At 44.0% G+C, this 18,872-nt stretch overlaps 1 protein-coding gene across 1 annotated transcript; it reads left to right on the forward strand.

The window, feature by feature from the left end:
* Nucleotides 1-2,031: 2,031 nt before the first annotated feature.
* On the forward strand, nucleotides 2,032-16,600 carry LOC101170043 (proto-oncogene c-Rel). The gene is made up of 11 exons (XM_004076931.4): nucleotides 2,032-2,337; nucleotides 2,627-2,665; nucleotides 3,926-4,065; nucleotides 4,142-4,290; nucleotides 5,496-5,587; nucleotides 12,693-12,833; nucleotides 13,308-13,412; nucleotides 13,511-13,729; nucleotides 13,816-13,881; nucleotides 14,499-14,564; nucleotides 14,643-16,600. The coding sequence occupies exons 1-11, from the start codon at nucleotides 2,331-2,333 to the stop codon at nucleotides 15,488-15,490; spliced, it is 1,872 nt and encodes a 623-aa protein (XP_004076979.1). The 5' UTR covers nucleotides 2,032-2,330; the 3' UTR covers nucleotides 15,491-16,600.
* The last annotated feature ends 2,272 nt before the right edge of the window (nucleotides 16,601-18,872 follow it).

An 18,872-nucleotide genomic window follows, 5' to 3' on the forward strand; every position in this document is an offset into this window, starting at 1 on the left:
TTTCTGCAGAGTGGCAGCAGGTCATTCGAAATTTGCCTCTGAATTGTGGGCAGGGACTGTTGGCATGTAGCAACCCCGTACCCCCTTCCCGTTGCTGAGAGCTCTCAGTTTAAACTCTCCCGCTGGCTTGCCGCCCCTCACACCCATAACTTAACAGCAAAAAAAGCTATCCCGCCGTATAGTTTTGACCCAGATTCCAGCTCAGGGGAGAAAAACTGATGTTCATGGATCCATTCTGATGCATCAGAGCGGAGCAGGGAGCTTGTGGACGTCTTTTCTACATCACAAATAAACAGCATATTTTCATCTGCTGCTGATTCACAACAATTTGAATAAAAAAATACTCAAACTGCAATTTTAAGCTTAATGTTTTTTTATATATATATATTCTCCACCAGAAAAACACAAGAACTTGTTAAACACTTAATGTTCGTCTTTTAAGAGATGTCTAATAACTTTTCGTCAGTAGAGGGCGCCCTTCAGCAACAAAAAACTGATACTGTAGAGCAGGGGTGTCAGTCATTTTCACCAAGGGCCACATCAGCATAGTGGTTGTCCTCAAAGGGACAGATGTAACTTATACAGGTAACTAAATGTAAATGGAAAAATTAAATGTAACTGCTCCTTAATGTTATATAACTAACTAATTATTTATTTATTATAACTTTTTAAAGTGACAATTCCAGTTGCAAAGAAACCATGTGTTTGCTTGTTCCTTTAGCATAAATCCTTTTAAATTTGATTCTGTCAGGTTAGGTTATATGGACAGAGTTTAAGTCCTAATGGATAGTAGCCAAATCCGATTACCCCTAGATATGAATAAATACACACCAATTTCTTATTTCCATTTTAAGAAATTAAAACCTTTTATGCTCTTGCGGGCCACATAAAATGACATGGAGGGCCACATTTGGCCCCCAGGCTTTGGGTTTGACACGTGCTGTAGGGCTTCCTTTGACAAATATTGTTCTTGGACAAAATATTTTTGAAACTGTGACCTTTAAGCATCTATTATAAACAGTCCCAAATGTCTGCCCATGGCATCAGAAATTTAATTAATCAAATATATTTTGGCCTTATTGTGTGCTGAAAATTTGTGCATTTAAATCTACACCCCTAAAACAGGTAAAAGCATCTAATTTATTACCTCAGTTTTTGTTTTTAAATATTGTTTACAACAAAATTAAGTGGAAAACTGTAAAAGAGATACTAAGGAAAGTCTTTCAATCTGTGTTTTTGTTAGTGGAATGAACCTTTTCTTGGTAATGTAAATTTAAAAAAATAAAATGTTACTTCAGGTAGAGATTAGTAATCATAAATTATTAGTTTATTGAAGCAAACACAACTTCAAACTGTTTTAAGTACTGTTGTCCTTTGCTAAAAGGGTCCGTCTAATTGCTGAAATGTAAAACCACACTAAAAACGGCCCCACTTTATAACACTGATGCGTTTTATTAATTTTTTATTACAGTGATGTCAGCTTTATTGAACATAATACTAAGGTACAAAACAACATCAGGGATCAACTAGAACATCAGCCGCAATAACTAATGTTATAGTAAGTAATAAACATAGCAGAAACATATCAAAAATAGAGCTTGCTGATAAGAAAATTAATGATCTTAAAATATATAAAAGAGAATACAAAAAATAAATAAAATATTTACGAAGTTTTCTTAGAGGGGGATATTAATTATCAAACAAAAAAGCACACATTGTTCCTGTGTTACTTGCCTTGGGTGTGTTAATCTTATTTATGTATTTATAAAACTGAAATATTTCTACCTTCAATACAGTAAAATTGTGAGTTGTTTTCCTTAATTAAATTTGATGTTCACAAAAAATTCTAATTTGTTCCTAAATTCACGGTAGAATTTAAAAAAGTATTACTGATGTTCATACGTTTTAAAACCAAAGTGTGACGTAACCACGTTATTTGCACCTGATCAGGCACGCAGCCGTGAATATCAGCCAATCAGAAGGCAGCATATCCCTCAACCAAACCCCGCTCAAATTCAAAGCAGGCACATAGAAAGGGAACAATAACGATCACGTTGACCGAATATAACCGGGCTCGTAGCCGGTGAATGACGGCGAAGCACAGCACGGTGCAAGGACAGTCGTAGGTGGACCGGAGCTGCTGGGTGTGGCCTCGTAGAGGGAAAGGAGGAGGAGGAGTGCTAGTCAGTCGCCATCTTGCCGAGCCTGCTGATTGGTCAGTTCAGGCGTGGGGGAATTCCCCGGGCAGATTTCACATACTCTTCCCTGCGCTCGGATCAAGCACTCATTCACCTCGTCAAGACGGAAAGAGCTGCCACCGGGACGGCATCATGGATCGTAAGTTACTTTTTATTCATGTTCATCTTCGTTTTAAACAATTCAAGACAATCATAAAGAAACAAAACCTCAAGTGTGATGAAGGTTAGACTGGAGGCATATTTATACATCCGTGTTGTGTCAGAGATGTGCTTTGTTTCTGTCAACTTCCTTCTTATTGCAATGATTTACAGATTGGAGGTTTGTTTCTTAAAGTCTGGGCGACATATATACTAGAAAAGTTGTTGTTGACGGTATATTTTCCTACGCATTATTCAGATTTCTAATCCTGTAATGTTTTCCTCCTCAGCTCTTTTGCCCTCAATACTTGGGGATGATCCACAACTCAGTGAGTCCACCTCTATCTGTTCTGCTGCTGCTCCTGTGTGCTTCTTGCTGTTTTGTGCCGTCAAAAGTCACCGTTCAAGAAAAAGAAGAAATAACTGCCCTTCACTGAGCCATTTCACTTCCTCTTTTTAGTTTTACTCAGCTCTTTTTTTTTTTTTTAGAAGCTCCACTGAACGGTGTCGAGCAGCTCCTTATCTTTACCATTGGTAATCCATATTTAGATGTTGGGGGGGAAAGTCTTCGTCATGTGTTTGAGGCATCTTCAGCTGAAGGACCTGCAGATTTAAGGAGGTCCAAAGTCCATCCAGCCCATTTTTTTCCCTCCACGTTAGAATAGTCTCTGCAGGGGTTCTCAGACATCCCTGGTTCAGCTGCCGGCGGATCGGCCGAGATGGCTTCTGCACACTTGCAGAGAGAAATGCCTCTCAGAGGAGTTTTAGTTCCTCTCTCACACAACCGTCATGTGCGTCTGCTTTAGTTTCCTGCAGAGGGGTCGACGCAGAACGCCATCACGCTTTCTGTTCAACTCAAAACCCACAACTGTTTATTTGCTCCAATCCTGTGGTTTTTACTTAAACATAAAAGTTTACTTTTCACTGTTTTCCTAGAATCCTTTTATGTAAAATTTTGTTTTTGTATTTTCAAAATGCAAATGTCCAATTTCCATTGAGCTTGTATACATCGGCGAGCAGGAGCTCACAGCCCGCTTCTGCTTTCCATGTCCAGCTATTATTGACGCTAGAATCCCAGGATGGAAATTAACTTTCATTTTTGGCGTCAAAGGGAGCTCTGAAAGAAACCCGTTCACCTGATGAGTCCGAGAGCTCGTCATGCAGGGGATGAGTCAGGTTGGGTGACATCAGACCCGCGTTACAGGCAGGGTTGTCGAGATCCCCCTCTTCAGTTCCACCCAGCTTCACCTAGTGATGCTGCTTAGCTTTTGATTGGCGTCTGTCAGACCAGCAGAGAAGGGAAGTTGTGACAATGGATTAGTGTCGTGATTTTAATCAGCTTCAACTGTCTTGGTCCAGAACTGAAGTGTCATTTTCATAAAGAAAACACTTCATTTTTACTTTAACATTGGACAAATAAGATCTTGTCTGAAGGATCTTAAGCAAAAGGTCACAAAGCAGTACATGGTGCGACCCCAGCATGACTCAAATGTCGTAAAAGCTTTGGTCGCATTTCTCTTTCAGTATTTCTTGAAGCTTCCTTCTGCTTTTCAACCTTTTCTCATTCGCACATCCGCCTCTTTCCACAGTGGCTTTGCCGGCCATCCGGATCTTCGAGCAGCCCAAGCAGAGGGGAATGCGCTTCAGGTACAAGTGCGAGGGTCGCTCCGCCGGGAGCATCCCCGGCGAGAGGAGCACTGACAACAACAGGACCTACCCCAGCCTGCAGGTGGGTCAGCTTCTCTTGCTTCCTCGAGACCCATTTGAACGTTCTAGTGTTAATGTTTGTGAACCTTCTCCCCCAGATCCTGAATTACAGAGGTAAAGGAATGGTGCGGGTTTACCTGGTTACGAAAAACGAGCCTTACCGACCACATCCGCACGACCTGGTGGGGCGAGACTGCAGAGACGGTTTCTACGAGGCAGAGTTTGGACCGGACCGCAAAGTGATAGCGTGAGTTCTCCCTGTTGGCGCTAATCAAGTAGATGGGAGGAGTCAAAGCTCCAGTATCTGTATGCAAGTGTTAGAGTAAGTGCCGTACTTTTTAGAGTATAAGTCACCATTTTCTTTTCTCTTTTTTTGGATAGTTTGGCTAGGGGTAGACTTATACGCAGGTGCGACTTACATGTGATTTTTTGTTTTTTTCAAGTTTACATGTTTGTTATTTTCCCACTAACTACCGCTAGAGGGCGCTGTAGGTGTATGAATCAGTATTTGCTACCGACAGCAACACAGAAGAAGAAGCGCAGCCTTCGACAGAGTTGTTCCAAACAACAGAGATGAAGAATTTCTACGGATTTAGTGATTTTTAAAGTGATATGAAGAGCTTAGTTGACTTGTTAGCTTGTTGTTTATGCTAAGAGTATTGAAATAATTGTTCATATGTTGCACTAACATAAAGGATTCCTTCTGTGTCACGTGAAGCTAAATATGGTAATGCTAGTGAAGCGTGTAGGTATTCAGTCTATTACTATCTATTCCTTTATTATGATTTGTCTTTCAAAATGAAATGTCTGTTCTTGTTACCATATTTTGTCAAATAAACATCCGCCAAAAGTGCGACTTATACTCCAGATATAAGATATCTTCTTTACAATGAATTTCTTGGCGTCTGACTCTCCAGAGAGACTTATCGTCGGAGAAAATATTAGCTGTTAGGGTTGACGATCAGATTTCTGAGCGACTTTCCTTTGCGAGGTTTTGGAATGCGGCGAGTGCAGAGGACCTCTGCAGCGATGAGGTCTCTCACACACAAAGAGCATTTGTCAAAGCGAGTCTGTGATGAGGACAGCAACATGGGAATTCCCCGAGTGACATCACTCGTGTTTGCTTTGTGTTGGAGAAAACAACATTTGTGTGTGAGCGCTGCAGCGTGCGCCGGATTATGAATGAGTCATTATCTTTTGTTGTAAAGTTTACAAATCTTTCACAGACTCCTGCACCGTACTCCGTCATGTTTTGTCTTCTGTAAACACAAATATCTGTCCCCCTATGGATCTCCAAATCCCTCATTGAGAACCAGTTGGTAACAGACTAGGTGATCTTGAACGCCTGGTGTCCTTGTTTTCATCTTCATCACGTGGCCCCCGTGTGCTGCAGTCTTCATCCGCCGGGACACAGCAGTAAAGTCACTTTCTCTGGCGCTTGTGTTGACACAGATTCCAGAATCTGGGCATCCAGTGTGTGAGGAGGCGGGAAGTGAGAGACGCCATCAATCAGAGGATCACCAGAGGGATCAACCCCTTTAACGGTTAGTCCTCCCACCTGCTTTTTCCACGCTTTGGTGCTGCGCCGTCATTGGTCGAACACACTGGTGGTGGTTTTTTAGCTACAATTTTTTTTTTTAGATTCCAACTCCTGACTTTCCTCATCTGCCTGCTACAGTATTATTATTAATGAGACGAGAACACTTAGATGTGCTCCATATTTGATTTTGTGAGCATGACGATGGATTTACTGAACAGCAGCGATCACAAGGGAACCATGATATTGCTCTTTGAGCTCGTTTCCCTTTGTAGTCCTCCAAACAGGATAAAACTCATAAAATTACAAAATAAAAGTACTTTAAAACGTTTAAATATTTCAGTACAGTGATGTATAATTACCATAGCTGTGTACTTGCATTCTTTATACAGGGACCTAAATGGTTGTAATAAACGATGACCTGGCACAAAGTTGATCCCGAAGACAAAATCCGTGACATTCTACTGATTTTTGGACCTTTGGGCCACCCCTGGCCCCCACACACTTATCAATGTCCAAATCAGACATCTCCATCACGCCCACATCTGGACTAGTTAAATCCTGACCAAAACTAGGCCAGCTTGGGCCTAAATGTGCTAACTATCAGGGTGTGTGACACCTAACCTCTATTCTAACCTTTCACTATAAAAGTTCTCCATATATAAAAGCAAGAGTTTGGGGTTGACAGCTCGTTTGTTGTGTAGAAGCGCTGCACTTAAAGTAGGCTAGCCTGTGGTTTTCTTTCCTGTGAAGAGAGTGGTGGGGAAAAAGCCCCTCACTGAGGCAAAGCACCAGAGGAACCGCTGTGGTGGTCGTCCACCGAGACAGGCAGCTTTGCAGCAGTTCTTCTTGATGGGTTTGGACATTTGTTGTGTAGGAAGAACATGACGATTTGGATCTAAAGCGGAGGTTTCCAGCTCCAGATGAAAGGCAGCGAACGGGTCGGCTCAATTACTTCTTATCTCTCCCTTAAATCTCAGTTCAGAACACAAAGGTTTTGTCTGAATTCCCTCAACGCTCCCTAACTAACCCCTCAATGACTGTAGAGTGCAGGACTATCATCGCCATAGATTTGAATGCGATTCTTTCTTTTTTTTGTGTGGCAAATATGACGTCACTCATTTTGTCAAAACGAAAACCTAATCAATTTAAACATTTCACAAAAAGACATTTAATGAATTCAAACGTAGTGCGTTGTGGTCTATATATATTATATTATCGACCGTATTAGAGAACTGGACTGAGCGAGTGTGACGTTGCCCATAGAAAACTCTCCAGTCAGTCTGAGGCAACGTTTCTACGGGAACCAGAATCAGGAGTGACCTTGTTGAAGGGCCACAACCCTTCCATTTGAAAATGGGCAGTGTGTCAATCAAACATTTTGAATTTTTGATGTGAGACCACATAGTTTTAATGAGGCATCTGATTGGTCAGTTTATAACTTCAATAACTTGCAATAAAGAAAAAAATATGTAAGGATTATCAAGATTTCTTGATAATAGACTCAATTCTTGATAAGTATCAGAGCAAGAATAGTTCTTCTGACCAATAGACTGACTGAGTAACAGCTGTTTATTCCTCTATAGAAGTCTATGGGATTTTGGCTTCTCACTCAGTCCACCTCTTATATACAGTCAATAGTTTGCATGGATGCACACTAGTTTTTTGCTGAGATTTCTGAAAACATGTCTTGGGCACTGGATTTTTTTTTTTTTTAACCTAAGTTTTATTTTTCATTTTTTAAACATGATATAACACAAATATACATGACATCAAACAAAGTAAGTCTTACGAACTAAGAGAAGAAATGTAAAAAAAAAATAATAATAATTTAGTGATTAGGGAAAATAAATAAAAATAGAAAAATAAACCTTTCAATCCTTTTAAATCCAGACACCCCAATAAAAAAAAACGCAAAACACAACAAAGTTGAAAATCACTACCAAGCATTTGTTGCCTTCTCCTTTAGTTCACTTGAGAGATATAAAAATTTAGTATTTATTTGTTTCTTTCTTCGTAATATTTAGGAAATAAGGGCAAACAGTGCAGTTGCACTTTTAAGTAATGTGTCCTGTTTAACATCATGCCAACATGTCTGAACGCTAACACAAACCATCATGATGCTCTTACTGCAAACGCAGCTTCAAAACAATTCACCAGAACTGTTTTGAAGCCGTGGTTGACCCACTTCTCAGGCAGCGCAGCAGATTTTCCTCCCATCGAGAAGAAAATCCGCTCCTCTTGCCGCCACGCTATCTAGAGTAGAGCCGTTTCCTTTTGGGGGGGGGGGGGGGGGGGGTCGCTCTGCCGTCCACACACGCACACGGGCCGCTGCAGCTCTCGTGTACCAACGGGCGCCGAACTACTTCCCCATTCTTGAGCGGCGTGCAGAGAAGGCCACGTGACAGCCGGGACTGCAGGATTCATGAAAGAGGGAGGGCTGAAGCCAGGAGGTGGGGGTTCCCCGCCTCTCTGAGGTGATAAGAGGAGCTCTGCGTCGCTGTGTAACAGTGGAGGAGCGTCCGTGCACGCTTCTGGTGTTTCTAACGGACACGTGGAGATGTTCCAGGATTTGGTATTGGGTTGAAGCTTGAAGGTGCGACCAGCGCGGAGGGGGGAAGCATTTGTCTCACCTGTTCGGTCTCAGGTGTGCAGCTGCCTCCTGCGTGTTGTGGGTCGTATGGAACGCAGCGGCGCCTGGTGTGACCACAGAGCGAGCGCAGTGGTCAGCCGGCCGGAGGTTGGAGCGCCGCTGCTGCATGCAGCGCGCTGTAGTGTGATGACACTCAGCTGCTTCCTGTGGGGGTGGGTGATGACTGCTTCACCTTCCACTCGTTTGCTCCACCAGCTTCACACACAACCACGCACAGACACACCAACCTGCTGGCCTCCTCCGCCTGCAGCTGCGCACGCAGGTGTCTGCACGCTGAACTCACCTGCGCAGCCGCGTTCTCTCAAAAGGAAGCCTCCACCTTTGTGCCCTCCTGCTCCTCAGCATTGGGAAGCAGACCTTCACCTCTGCAGTCCAGGTTTTTTCCAGGTTTTCCAGGTGGTTGAGGTTTTGATGAGAACCATTAGGCGTTGCTTCTCTTTTTGCTGGAAACATGAACCTTTTTGGCTACGAGAGACATGACCTGAAGCAAACTTGGCAGCTACCAATTTATTGAAATATTACTCGTGTAAACACACTAAAAGTATATTGAAACAAATTAAAAGTTTCTACCTTTTTCAGAGGAAGCTGTTTTAAATTGTTAAAATCCAATTTATTTCACTAAAATGTATATAAATTTAAATCAGACCATGTTTTATGATGAGAGCAAACTGTCCTGAAGACCCACTCTGATGAAAAAATTGTGTTTCTAGTGTTTTTAACGTGTTCTTATGCTATTTTTCTGACGAAAGGGATCATATATAAACAAAATCAAGCCTACAACTGCATTTCAAAGTATTTCTTTATTCAAATTGTCGTGAATCAGGAGCAGATGAAACGACGTCGTTTGGAAAAAGGGAACACAATCTGTGACGTAGAAAACTCACTGGGCGGGGCCACAGGTCGCCCACAGGCCACAGGGGCGACCGGGGGGGGGTGGGGGGTGCAGAGATGTGTTTTTCTAAAGAACTCCTGCCCCTCTTCAGAAACCATGTCCTAGAAAACAACACAATGTTTTTTAAAAGTATTCTAAAACCGGCCTAATAGTAAAGAAAAGCCCACTGGGAACGCTTTTACAATAGATCAAAAGATGATCGAAGTGGGTCTTTGAATGTGTTTTTAATGTTTCATTGAGACAAACTGGAGCAAATCCAGAGGGTGGAGCCACCATGTATGAATCCTGACAGACGTTTAGTCCAGGCCATGAAAGTTTCTGAGCTGCAGTTCATGTGTGACAGAGTTTGTCAATTAACTATGCTAGAAAACAAAGATTCCCTCTTTTACCCTTGTGCTGTCTTGTGGGGTCCAGATGACCCCACCCCTACATTGACGTGTTTTACCTACCATGACAAAGGTGGAAGGATTTCATGTAATCCATGGACACCAGTGAAGATCACAAATCATTGAAGAAAAAAGGTTCAGCGCACTGTCTAGTGGGTCTAGATGACCCCACTCCCAATGTTAACGTGCCTTGGAGGCACGTTGACATTGGGAGTGGGGGTCGGTCGGTTGGGAACATCTGTGTTACCAAACACACTCTACTTCAACCATGTTGTCGTACGACAACCATGTTGTGGGTTGTTGATGAAAACCAGAGGAAATGTTGAAAGTCTGATGACATCAAGTGAAGTTACAAACTGGACGGATGCTGAGCAGTCATCTGTCTTTGTTCCCGTCTGGATTAGCCGTTAAAGAACGGAACGTAACAAACGGTACAAGAAGGTTTAGGACTTTGGCTGTAAAGACCCACTCAGGTCGTCTTTGCGTTCCCAGCGCTCTTTTAATTAGGATGATGCCGTTTTTAGCTCAAATGAAAAGGGAAAAAAAACACACTGTCTCGTCTTCTAGGACATAGTTTCTACAGAGCAGCAGAAGTTCAATAGAAATTCACCTTTGAGTTGTGGACAAAACCACTGGCAAGCCCGCCCCTCTTCCCATCACCCGTCACTGAGAGTTATCTGTTCAAGTGAAGCGGGGAGCTTGTGTATTTTTTACGTAACAAACACATTCTTTAGCTTAATTTTCCTTAAATATGTTCTATATCATCAGAAACATGTTAAAAACATCCAAAACATCATTCTAATCGGAGTGGGTCTTTACAGAACAGATGTCTAAACTCAGTAACGCCCCCTGGAGGCTCACAGAGAATCAGCCGCCGCGCCCTGAAACCCAGCCAGAGCGTGAGTCATGGAGAATCTTTTGGTGGTGAGGCTTTGCACCTGCCTCCTCTTCGTTCTCACTCTCAGACTTGGGCCCCCTCAGTCACTACCCCGTCCCCCATCCTCGCCGCTCGCTCACTCGCTGCCGCTGCGCCGCTGGCATGCCCATCACTGAACCTGCCAGCTTCACCCCTTGCCCTGGTTTCGGTTCGTGCTCCCACAGCAGCCCACCTTCCTGCACCTGAGCGTCCAGCAGCGAGCATGTTCCACCAGAGTTTACTGTGGGGGTTCCACACCCCTCCCCAGTTCCCCCCTCCCTCAGATAAACTGCTGACTTGGCAGAATTTGGAATCGTTGGCGCCTTCGTTCTTGCTTTGCTGGTGTGTGCTGTCATGTGGGTCACCGGGGAGGGCCGTCATGTTGTGTTGCTGTGTGCAAACATGTGGAGGAGAACCCATCAGTTCACTTTCACACTCTTCGATCTGCTGAGGCCTCCCGTGCAACACAACACAACACAACACAATTCTAATATTTTTTTGCTGGAGTGTTATGGAGCCTGGCGTCGACCGCTGCACCGCTGGTGAAAACGGCAAATGGTGCCATTTGGGGAAGTTCAGATACAGATGCAGACATGCCAGCCGCTTTCTACCTCATCAGCCGTACAGACCTGCAGGGACAGACCTGAAACCAGATCCAAATCACTCCTGGTGTTGAACATGTCCGCTGGGATGAGGATTCTTTTACCCCAGGTGTGGCATTCTAGCTGCAGATTTCTTTGATTTAGTCCTTGTTTCTGTGGCGGATGTGTACATGGGTTTGTGTGCGTTGAACCGTTACAAGTTATTGCTGTAAAATACCCTCCAAAAGACAAAAAGCACACACACAGACACTTTCATGTCCCACCACTTTCACAGACGTCAGCACACACCGTGGTCACTCGTGCAGGGAGCCTCGTCTTTTGCTTCCATGTCACACAGACGACTCTTTCCACTCTGAGGTGATACGGTGCCGCGTCACCATGGCGACACGGCGTAGGCGGGGTCGCCTAGCTGTGAGCGCATGAGGCAGAGACTGAGAGGTGGAGGAAGAGAAAGTAGGCAGATGTGAAAGCCTGGTGTCTGTCGGGGCGTGGGCGTCTCTCAGTGAGAACCGTCCCTGCAAGGGTGTGTGTGCGTGTTCCAGACTCAAACGTGAGGGTGGGAGGTGTGACGCTCGCATGTAGATATGCATGTGCTTGCGTGCAGTTGTGTTCTGTTTAATGAATCCAAAGATGAGGTTTTGCCTACTGATCAGTCAGCACACACTGACCTCATGCACATGGTGGACGCAGTAGATGTGATGTCAACTATAGTTTATTTCCAAATTCTGTTCTACCAAACAAACACTAGAACAGCCTAGAACAATGGCTCCCAACCGCCAGGCTGTGAACTGGTACTGATCCGTGGGACAAGCGATACCGGGACACAGGGGGGGAAAACATGACTAAAAACACGACCTACATTTTTTTTTATAGTTATCTGATTCTGAAGGAGCTTTTATTTTGAAAAATAACAACTGGATCTTCTCCACCACATGAACGGACGTCAGTCAAGTCGCTCGGTCACGTATCGTAAATCCATCCGCTACTCTCCTAAACGGCTAACCACCACATTGAAACCCCCGAGCTAGTAAAGAGAGCAAAGAACAGACAAATTTGGAAAAGTTTCTTTACACAGGAAAAGATCCAGAAAGGAAACCGACGAAGTGCTTTTGACTTCAAGATAAAAGAAATATGCATGAGTCTATACTCCAAATATGACTATTTATCATGACAGTAGTTCCCACACAACATAATAATGCGTAATATTCAACAACCAGCTGTTTACTGACTGATTGATAGATTGATTGTTGCTAATAAAGTTGCTCAAACAGTGGATTCACATTTATGATTTTTTTTAAAACACCAGTTTTAATCACTTTTTCTGTGTTTTTTGTGCTTTTAGCTGCAAAAAAAATCCGATGAGATTGAAGTTGGCTTCTTTTTTCTAGCTTCCACTTTGACAGTTGTGCATTAAGGAAAAAATCACATTGTAATAGTTCCTACATGAAATCTATCATACAAATAGTTTGAAGCAGCTGCAGATGTTTTACAGATGAAGATAAACTTTTCCCTCAAAAGTTAAAACAAACTGAAACCTTTCGGCCTTTGTACAGACCGGTCCATGAAAATGTTGTCTGACATCAAAGCGGTCTCCAGCCTGAAGAAGGCTTAGGAACATTTACAACCGTTTGGCTGATCCGCTCATGCTTGTGTTGCCCCTCAGTGCCGCGGGAGCAGCTGCTGCAGACCGAGGAGTACGACCTGAACGTGGTGCGCCTCTGCATCCAGGTGTACCTGCAGGATGACAGCGGCCAATACACCCAGCCTCTCAACCCCATCGTCACAAACCCCATCTACGACAACCGTGAGTAACCGGAGCCCTGTCCTCTGTCTGAATGATAGTACCGCTGCAAGCAGGGCAACGCTGACGGCTTTCAAAATAATGGTCCTTTGATTTCCCAACTCGGATGGTCGTAATAATAAAGTGCTGGACTCAGAACCAGCACGTCTGGTTGTGTTAGAAGGCACAGTCCGTACCAAAAGATCTGTTTTGCAAGACGCGTACGTCTGGGTTCACTAGTAATACTCGCACAGTTTCACAGGCAGAAAGAGGAAGTGCTTTATAAAGCACTCACCAGCCTTCAAACAACACTGTTGCCATGGGGCACATCCTCTTCTGACAGCACGCATCACACATGTGATGTTTTTTTTTTGTTTTTTTTGGAAAAGCAGTTTCGTTTAATGTGAAGCATGTCAACATTAAAATGGAGAAAAGGCACATCCAGATTGCATCTCTGCTGCAGGATGAGCTCTGACGTTTTTTTTTTCCGTTCTTCAGGCGCCCCAAACACGGCGGAGCTGAGGATTTGCCGGGTCAACCAGAACAGTGGAAGTGTTAAAGGAGGGGATGAGATCTTCCTGCTGTGTGACAAAGTACAGAAAGGTACAAAGCAACATTTCCCTGCATGCTTTTTGGATCTTGTTAACTTCCAAATATTAATTCTTTCATGCCCCTAATATCCTATCCTCCCTGTCTTGCAGACGACATAGAGGTGCGTTTCTTCTCTAGCGATGGCTGGGAGGCCAGAGGCTCCTTCTCCCAGGCTGACGTCCATCGGCAGGTGGCCATCGTCTTCAAGACGCCGCCGTACCACAACACCTCCATAACCGAGTCGGTCACAGTGCAGATGCAGCTGCGCAGACCCTCTGATCAGGAAGTCAGTGAACCCATGGACTTCAGATATCTGCCTGACAACAAAGGTAAAGGAGGAACCCCCCTCTTTGTGGTTAAAAAATGAGATGGTAACCTCCCAGTGACTGAAGACAGTCTTCTGTGTTCCCTATAGACCCCTATGGCTACAACGAGAAGAAACGCAAACGAGAGTACTTGATGAAGATATCAGGGTTGACAGGTAAGAGCGAGGTCGCAGTATGTTTACCCCATCTGCTTTGGGCCCATCCTAAAGCTACATTCACACCGGGTTCAGAAACATGAGTTCAAGCGGCCCCTTCCAATGAAAAGTCCATGTAAACAGGCGTTTCAGGCTTCCATGTTACAACTCCTGCGTTCACGCATCGCTACGTAAGTTTTTGGGCTCCATGTGCAAAACACACGGCCATTGAACGCCCTTTGAAAGTCAAACTTCAACCAATCAGGAGCTCTCATTTGGTTGCGTTTCTTTAACTGAACAGAAGTGCCAACCGTTTGAAAACTAATCATGGAGGGGAAAATGAATGAATCTGGTTTTTGCCCTGCCGGAGTTATGCAGCACAAAGTCTTTCATTCATCGGAGTAGAGCTGTGAAAGAAAACGTCTGGAGCAAGACTCATGAGATTTGCACCACTTCAACGTTTTTCACCAAGCCTCTTCCAGCTGTGGGTTGTCCAGCGTGAACAGTGTATGCTAAAAGTGCGTTCAAGAATGCGGGTTCTGGAACGCACTTCACAGCAATCTATCTTTATTCATTGTAACACAAAGTGCTCCACCATGCCCAGTGTGTATGTCACTAACAGTCTTTCCTCCCTGTAGGAGATCCTTTTGCTGATCTGGTGATGAAGAGACCAAAGGCCGTGCCGCAGAGTGTTATGCATAAAGGTAACTAGTTTCTCTAATGGTTTGGATGTTAATGAAAGGTCTAGAGAGCACTGCCAAACTCTGATCTGTCGTTTTTAGATGCAGGCGGCATGTACAGGCAGAGTGCAGTTCCAATGCAGCAGCAGCCCAACATGTTCAACCAGCCGTATCAGCAAACCCCTTCAACTAAGATGATGCCCTCCAACATCCAAATGGGCAACCCATGGATGAATCCCAGCCCGAGACCGTCGGTAGACACGGTCACCATAAATCCCTCATCGTCCATGGGTCTCCATGCCAACAGAGGTCAGCAGCCACCAAACTGCGAGTCTGGTTACCGCCAAAGACTGGAGCACGGCGGCTGCGAGGGCAGCACCCTCCCTCAGTTGTCGGTGGGGGACCTGCAGTGCTTAGACACAGCCCCCCAGCAGTCGGCGATGAGCCAGTCCGAGTCCCAACTGCTGTACCAGCAGCAGCAGCAGCTTCTGAGGGAGGAGCTCTCGTCTGAGACTCCGCCACAAAACCACATGAGCAACCAAAACCAGGGTCTGCCGGTTATGTGGCCCAACTTCAGCGCAGCTCAGAGCAACTTCAACGGGTCGGGACCTTCAGGCGGTTTTCCGTTCCTCCAAGGCATGGAGGGGGATGATTTCCTGAAGGGCCTGGTTGGGGGGATGTCGCAGACGGGCTTCCAGCTGAAGCAGGAGCCCCAAATCGCAGTCGGACAAGACGTCAACTGCCCCACAATGCAGAATCCCAGGGAGAATCAGGAGAACACCTACATCAACCTGCTCCCCCGCGCCACCAGCAATGGCGCCATCATGGATCCAAGGAGGCGAGACGATGTCAAAAACCTGCAGAATCCCTACGCAAACAATGGCGTGGCCTCTCAAGGCCACTACCGCACTTTAGGAGATTGGTTCAAAGCCGCTCGGCAAAATGACTAGATGGGACTTTTGGGAATCGAGTCAAATCAGTTTAACCCTCCAAAGCAAAAAATGTGCCTTGGTCCATGCCAGCACTGTTGCCCCAGGCAACCATTGGCGCGTGGACCTGCTGTTGGCAGTCAGATGGACCCACAGCCCACACTGTGTTAAGGTGGTTCAAGCTTTATTTTTCTGAATTTAAGGAGGAACTTGCAGAGGAGAGCATCCGCTTCGCCTAATCCGAGTCACGTCGGGAGGTTTTTGATGTTTCTCAGGAATTTTTACCAAAGCAAATTGTATCTAGAGACAAAAAATGTTTCTATTGGTGGTTTGTTGCCTGCTGCCGCCTCTGCTGCAGTTAAGCGGTTAGTTTGGTCGAGTTGACTCAGCAGGTCCAATTCAGCTCTGGAACAACCGAGACCAGACCTCAAGCTAAAGGCTTCAGAGGTACAGTCGCCTGAATGTACTTACAGATTTTGAGGTAAATGTTTTGTGTAGGTGGTGCGAGGAGGAAAGGTTTCTCAAGAGCGAGGATTTTTATTTTTTTTTACAAATAAATGTTGATTTATTTGATTTTTGTGTTGTTCATTGCATCAAAGGTCTTTGTTTTTGTGAACCTGCTAAAGATGTCAGGTAAAGTGTGTGTTTTTTATTAGTGCATTTGTTGTTAAGTGCACTCTGTACAAACATGTTAGCTGCAGTTGGAGTGAAGGCAGCATCCATGCTTAAACTCTCAAAAACTGCCAAAGTACGGAAATTTCCATTGAGGAAGTGGGAAGGACGGATGCTGGGGCGTCTGTCCTTCGTAATGACTATGTCATACCAGTGATCTCGTCTGCTATTTTTGACAGCTTTCTTAACTCGCGTTCAATTATTGTTTTTTTTCAGTTCTGTTCTTATGAAATCGTTTGTGCATAGATGAATAGTGACCCACTTCTGATGACGGACTTTAGTAAGACAACGTTGCTACTTTCTACTGATTTTTGTTTTCTTCCTTGATGCCTTACTCAGGCCTGAACTGAAAGTGTCTGTTTTGATGCACCTTTTGTACAATTTTCTAATTTACAAGTTTTTACAAACTTTTTATGAATCAATCTTCAATAAAAAAAAAAAAAACTGTTTCTAAAGCTCTTCTTGTCTATCTGTCATCATTTATGCAAACTCTGCAACATCAGTCGTTTGGCAGGTATTCCAGCTCAGGGGCACGTTGGCAGTCGAGCTGTAACATCTAGTTTTGCTGTTCTAGAAGGCCCAATTTGAATTTAACCCTTGTGCTATCCTATGACCCCACCCTTACATTGACGTGTTCTTCCTACCATGACAAAGGTGGGTAAAGGTGGAAAGATTTCATGTAATCCATGGACACCAGTGAAGATCACAAAGCATTGAAGAAAAAAGGTTCAGAGCACTGTCTAGTGGGTCTAGATGACCCAACTCCCAATGTTAAAGTGCCTAGGATAGCACAAGGGTTAAATAAATAAATGCAATTTTAGTCCTAATGTTCTTTATACATGTCCTCCATGCTCAGAAAAATGCCATAAAAACATGTTTAAAACTCCATAGGCGTTAACACGTAGGCATTACCATCAATCTGAAAAATGACATAATATTTAATTACTTGCATTACTTTTATTAATCAAAAATATTGAAGTGAGAGAAGAGGAAAAAGATTGCGGTGGACATACATGGGGGACAAAATGAGAAGTTCGTTTGGGGAAATCCTCAGGACACCAAGACCACCACAGCAAATCTAAAGGTTTCTTAAGGTTTCCCAAACAACACATTAAAAAAAAAAAAACAGAAGGTTTATGAGAAACCTGAAAGGGAGGAGCCTGAATGAACTGTCAGCAAAACAAAAATATTGACTAAAGTTTGATTTTCCAGAAGTAACAATCAGGATTTAAATTCTGATTCAGGTCTGTAAGTTCAAACGGGATAAAGGTCTTTTTTTATGGTCATGCAAAGTTGCAAATCGGTGAATTGGTTCATACATTGGTCTGAGACAGTAGAACACAGTTACATTGGGCAGAAAGAGAAATGCTTTCATTCAAGCCCACAGGAACAGATGTCAGTGAAAACAATCTGCCGCTCCTGCAGGGCCCTGCTCCTCCGCTCTTTATCTCCTCTCATTCTCTGAGTGACCTGAACCACTGAAGCTGCTTTAGGCTTCTTTCATTTCAGAACAAACTTCCCCGCTTTCTCTACAGTTCCCCTTTCCTCTTCTCTCTGTTTTAAATGTAGTTGTTGATTAACGCGTTTCTCTCTGATCCTGTAACAGATGTTTCTGAGTATTTCTTTATTCAAATGGTTGTGAATAAGGAGTAGATGACAAAAATGCAGATTTAGAAAGATTCCATTTGTGACGTAGAAAATACGCTCCCTGCTCCGCTCTTTTCTGATCCATCCCCCTGTAGACCAATAGATCCACGAACGTCTTTGTTTTCCTCGTCTGAGCTGGAATCTGGATCAAAACTGTACAGCTGGATATCAGTCAATTTATTATTGTAGAGCACTGATGAAAGGAAACCAAAGTATCATGGTATCAAAGGGGGTCCTCTCCTCCCCCCTCCATTCTATCCTTCATTCACAGATTGAACCCAGCTGTCAGCTATCACCTCATCCCCTGCACCAATATTTAAGGTGGCTGCTTTCTAGAATTCATCGCCAGTTCGTTGCCCTCAACGGTGCAACACCTGGTCAATCGTTGTCTTACCTACGACAAAAGTATCTTGTTTTGTAACTAGCTATTCATCCAAGTTTTCGATCTGCCTGCATGATCCATACACCACTGCTGACCTGGGTTCTTTACTCCTGCCGAGTCACGACTCCTGCCAAAACACGACACCAGCCGAGCCAAGATTCCAGCCTAAGTCATTACAAAGCCAAGCTACGACTTCCACATCCGCCGCTCAAAAGCAAAGAGACTTACCTGCTCAACCACGTCTTGCCTAATCTCCGGTGAAGTCATCACAAACTCTTTACAAATAAATCTCTTTTCACCAAGATCCGTGCGTCTCTTTCAGTTCTCTTTATGTTCAGCACTTTTGTGCTGAACATAAACTCAAATGTGAATGACATAGCTGAACTCATAGCTGAACTCGGGTGCTAAACTATCTCATGAATCTGAGAGAGGTTTCAAAATAATCTAAAATAGCATGTCGTGACGTTAAAACAGAGGGGTCAAGGGTCAAGGAGAGGGTAAAAAGCTGACAGCACTGACTTAGTTAATAAGAAACTGTTTTCTTGAAATCTAGAAATCCCAAGACATGAAACAGTCGTTAAAGAGTTGAGAAGGATCTTCGGCTTGCTGATGTTCTCAGACACATTTGACCTGAACTGGCTCTGGTCTGATATTAAGTCAAGGCGTTTTTGAAAATCTCTAGTGAAGCCTGTCCTTTTTTCC

Source organism: Oryzias latipes, chromosome 15 (genome assembly GCF_002234675.1).
Source record: "Oryzias latipes chromosome 15, ASM223467v1".
Taxonomy (NCBI): domain Eukaryota; kingdom Metazoa; phylum Chordata; class Actinopteri; order Beloniformes; family Adrianichthyidae; genus Oryzias; species Oryzias latipes.

Excerpts from the sequence above, each read along its gene's own strand:
- LOC101170043 (XM_004076931.4), top strand. Across the intron at positions 13,730-13,815 it reads ATATCTGCCTGACAACAAAG|ACCCCTATGGCTACAACGAG; the intron begins GTAAAGGAGGAA and ends TGTTCCCTATAG. Across the intron at positions 13,882-14,498 it reads GAAGATATCAGGGTTGACAG|GAGATCCTTTTGCTGATCTG; the intron begins GTAAGAGCGAGG and ends TCCTCCCTGTAG.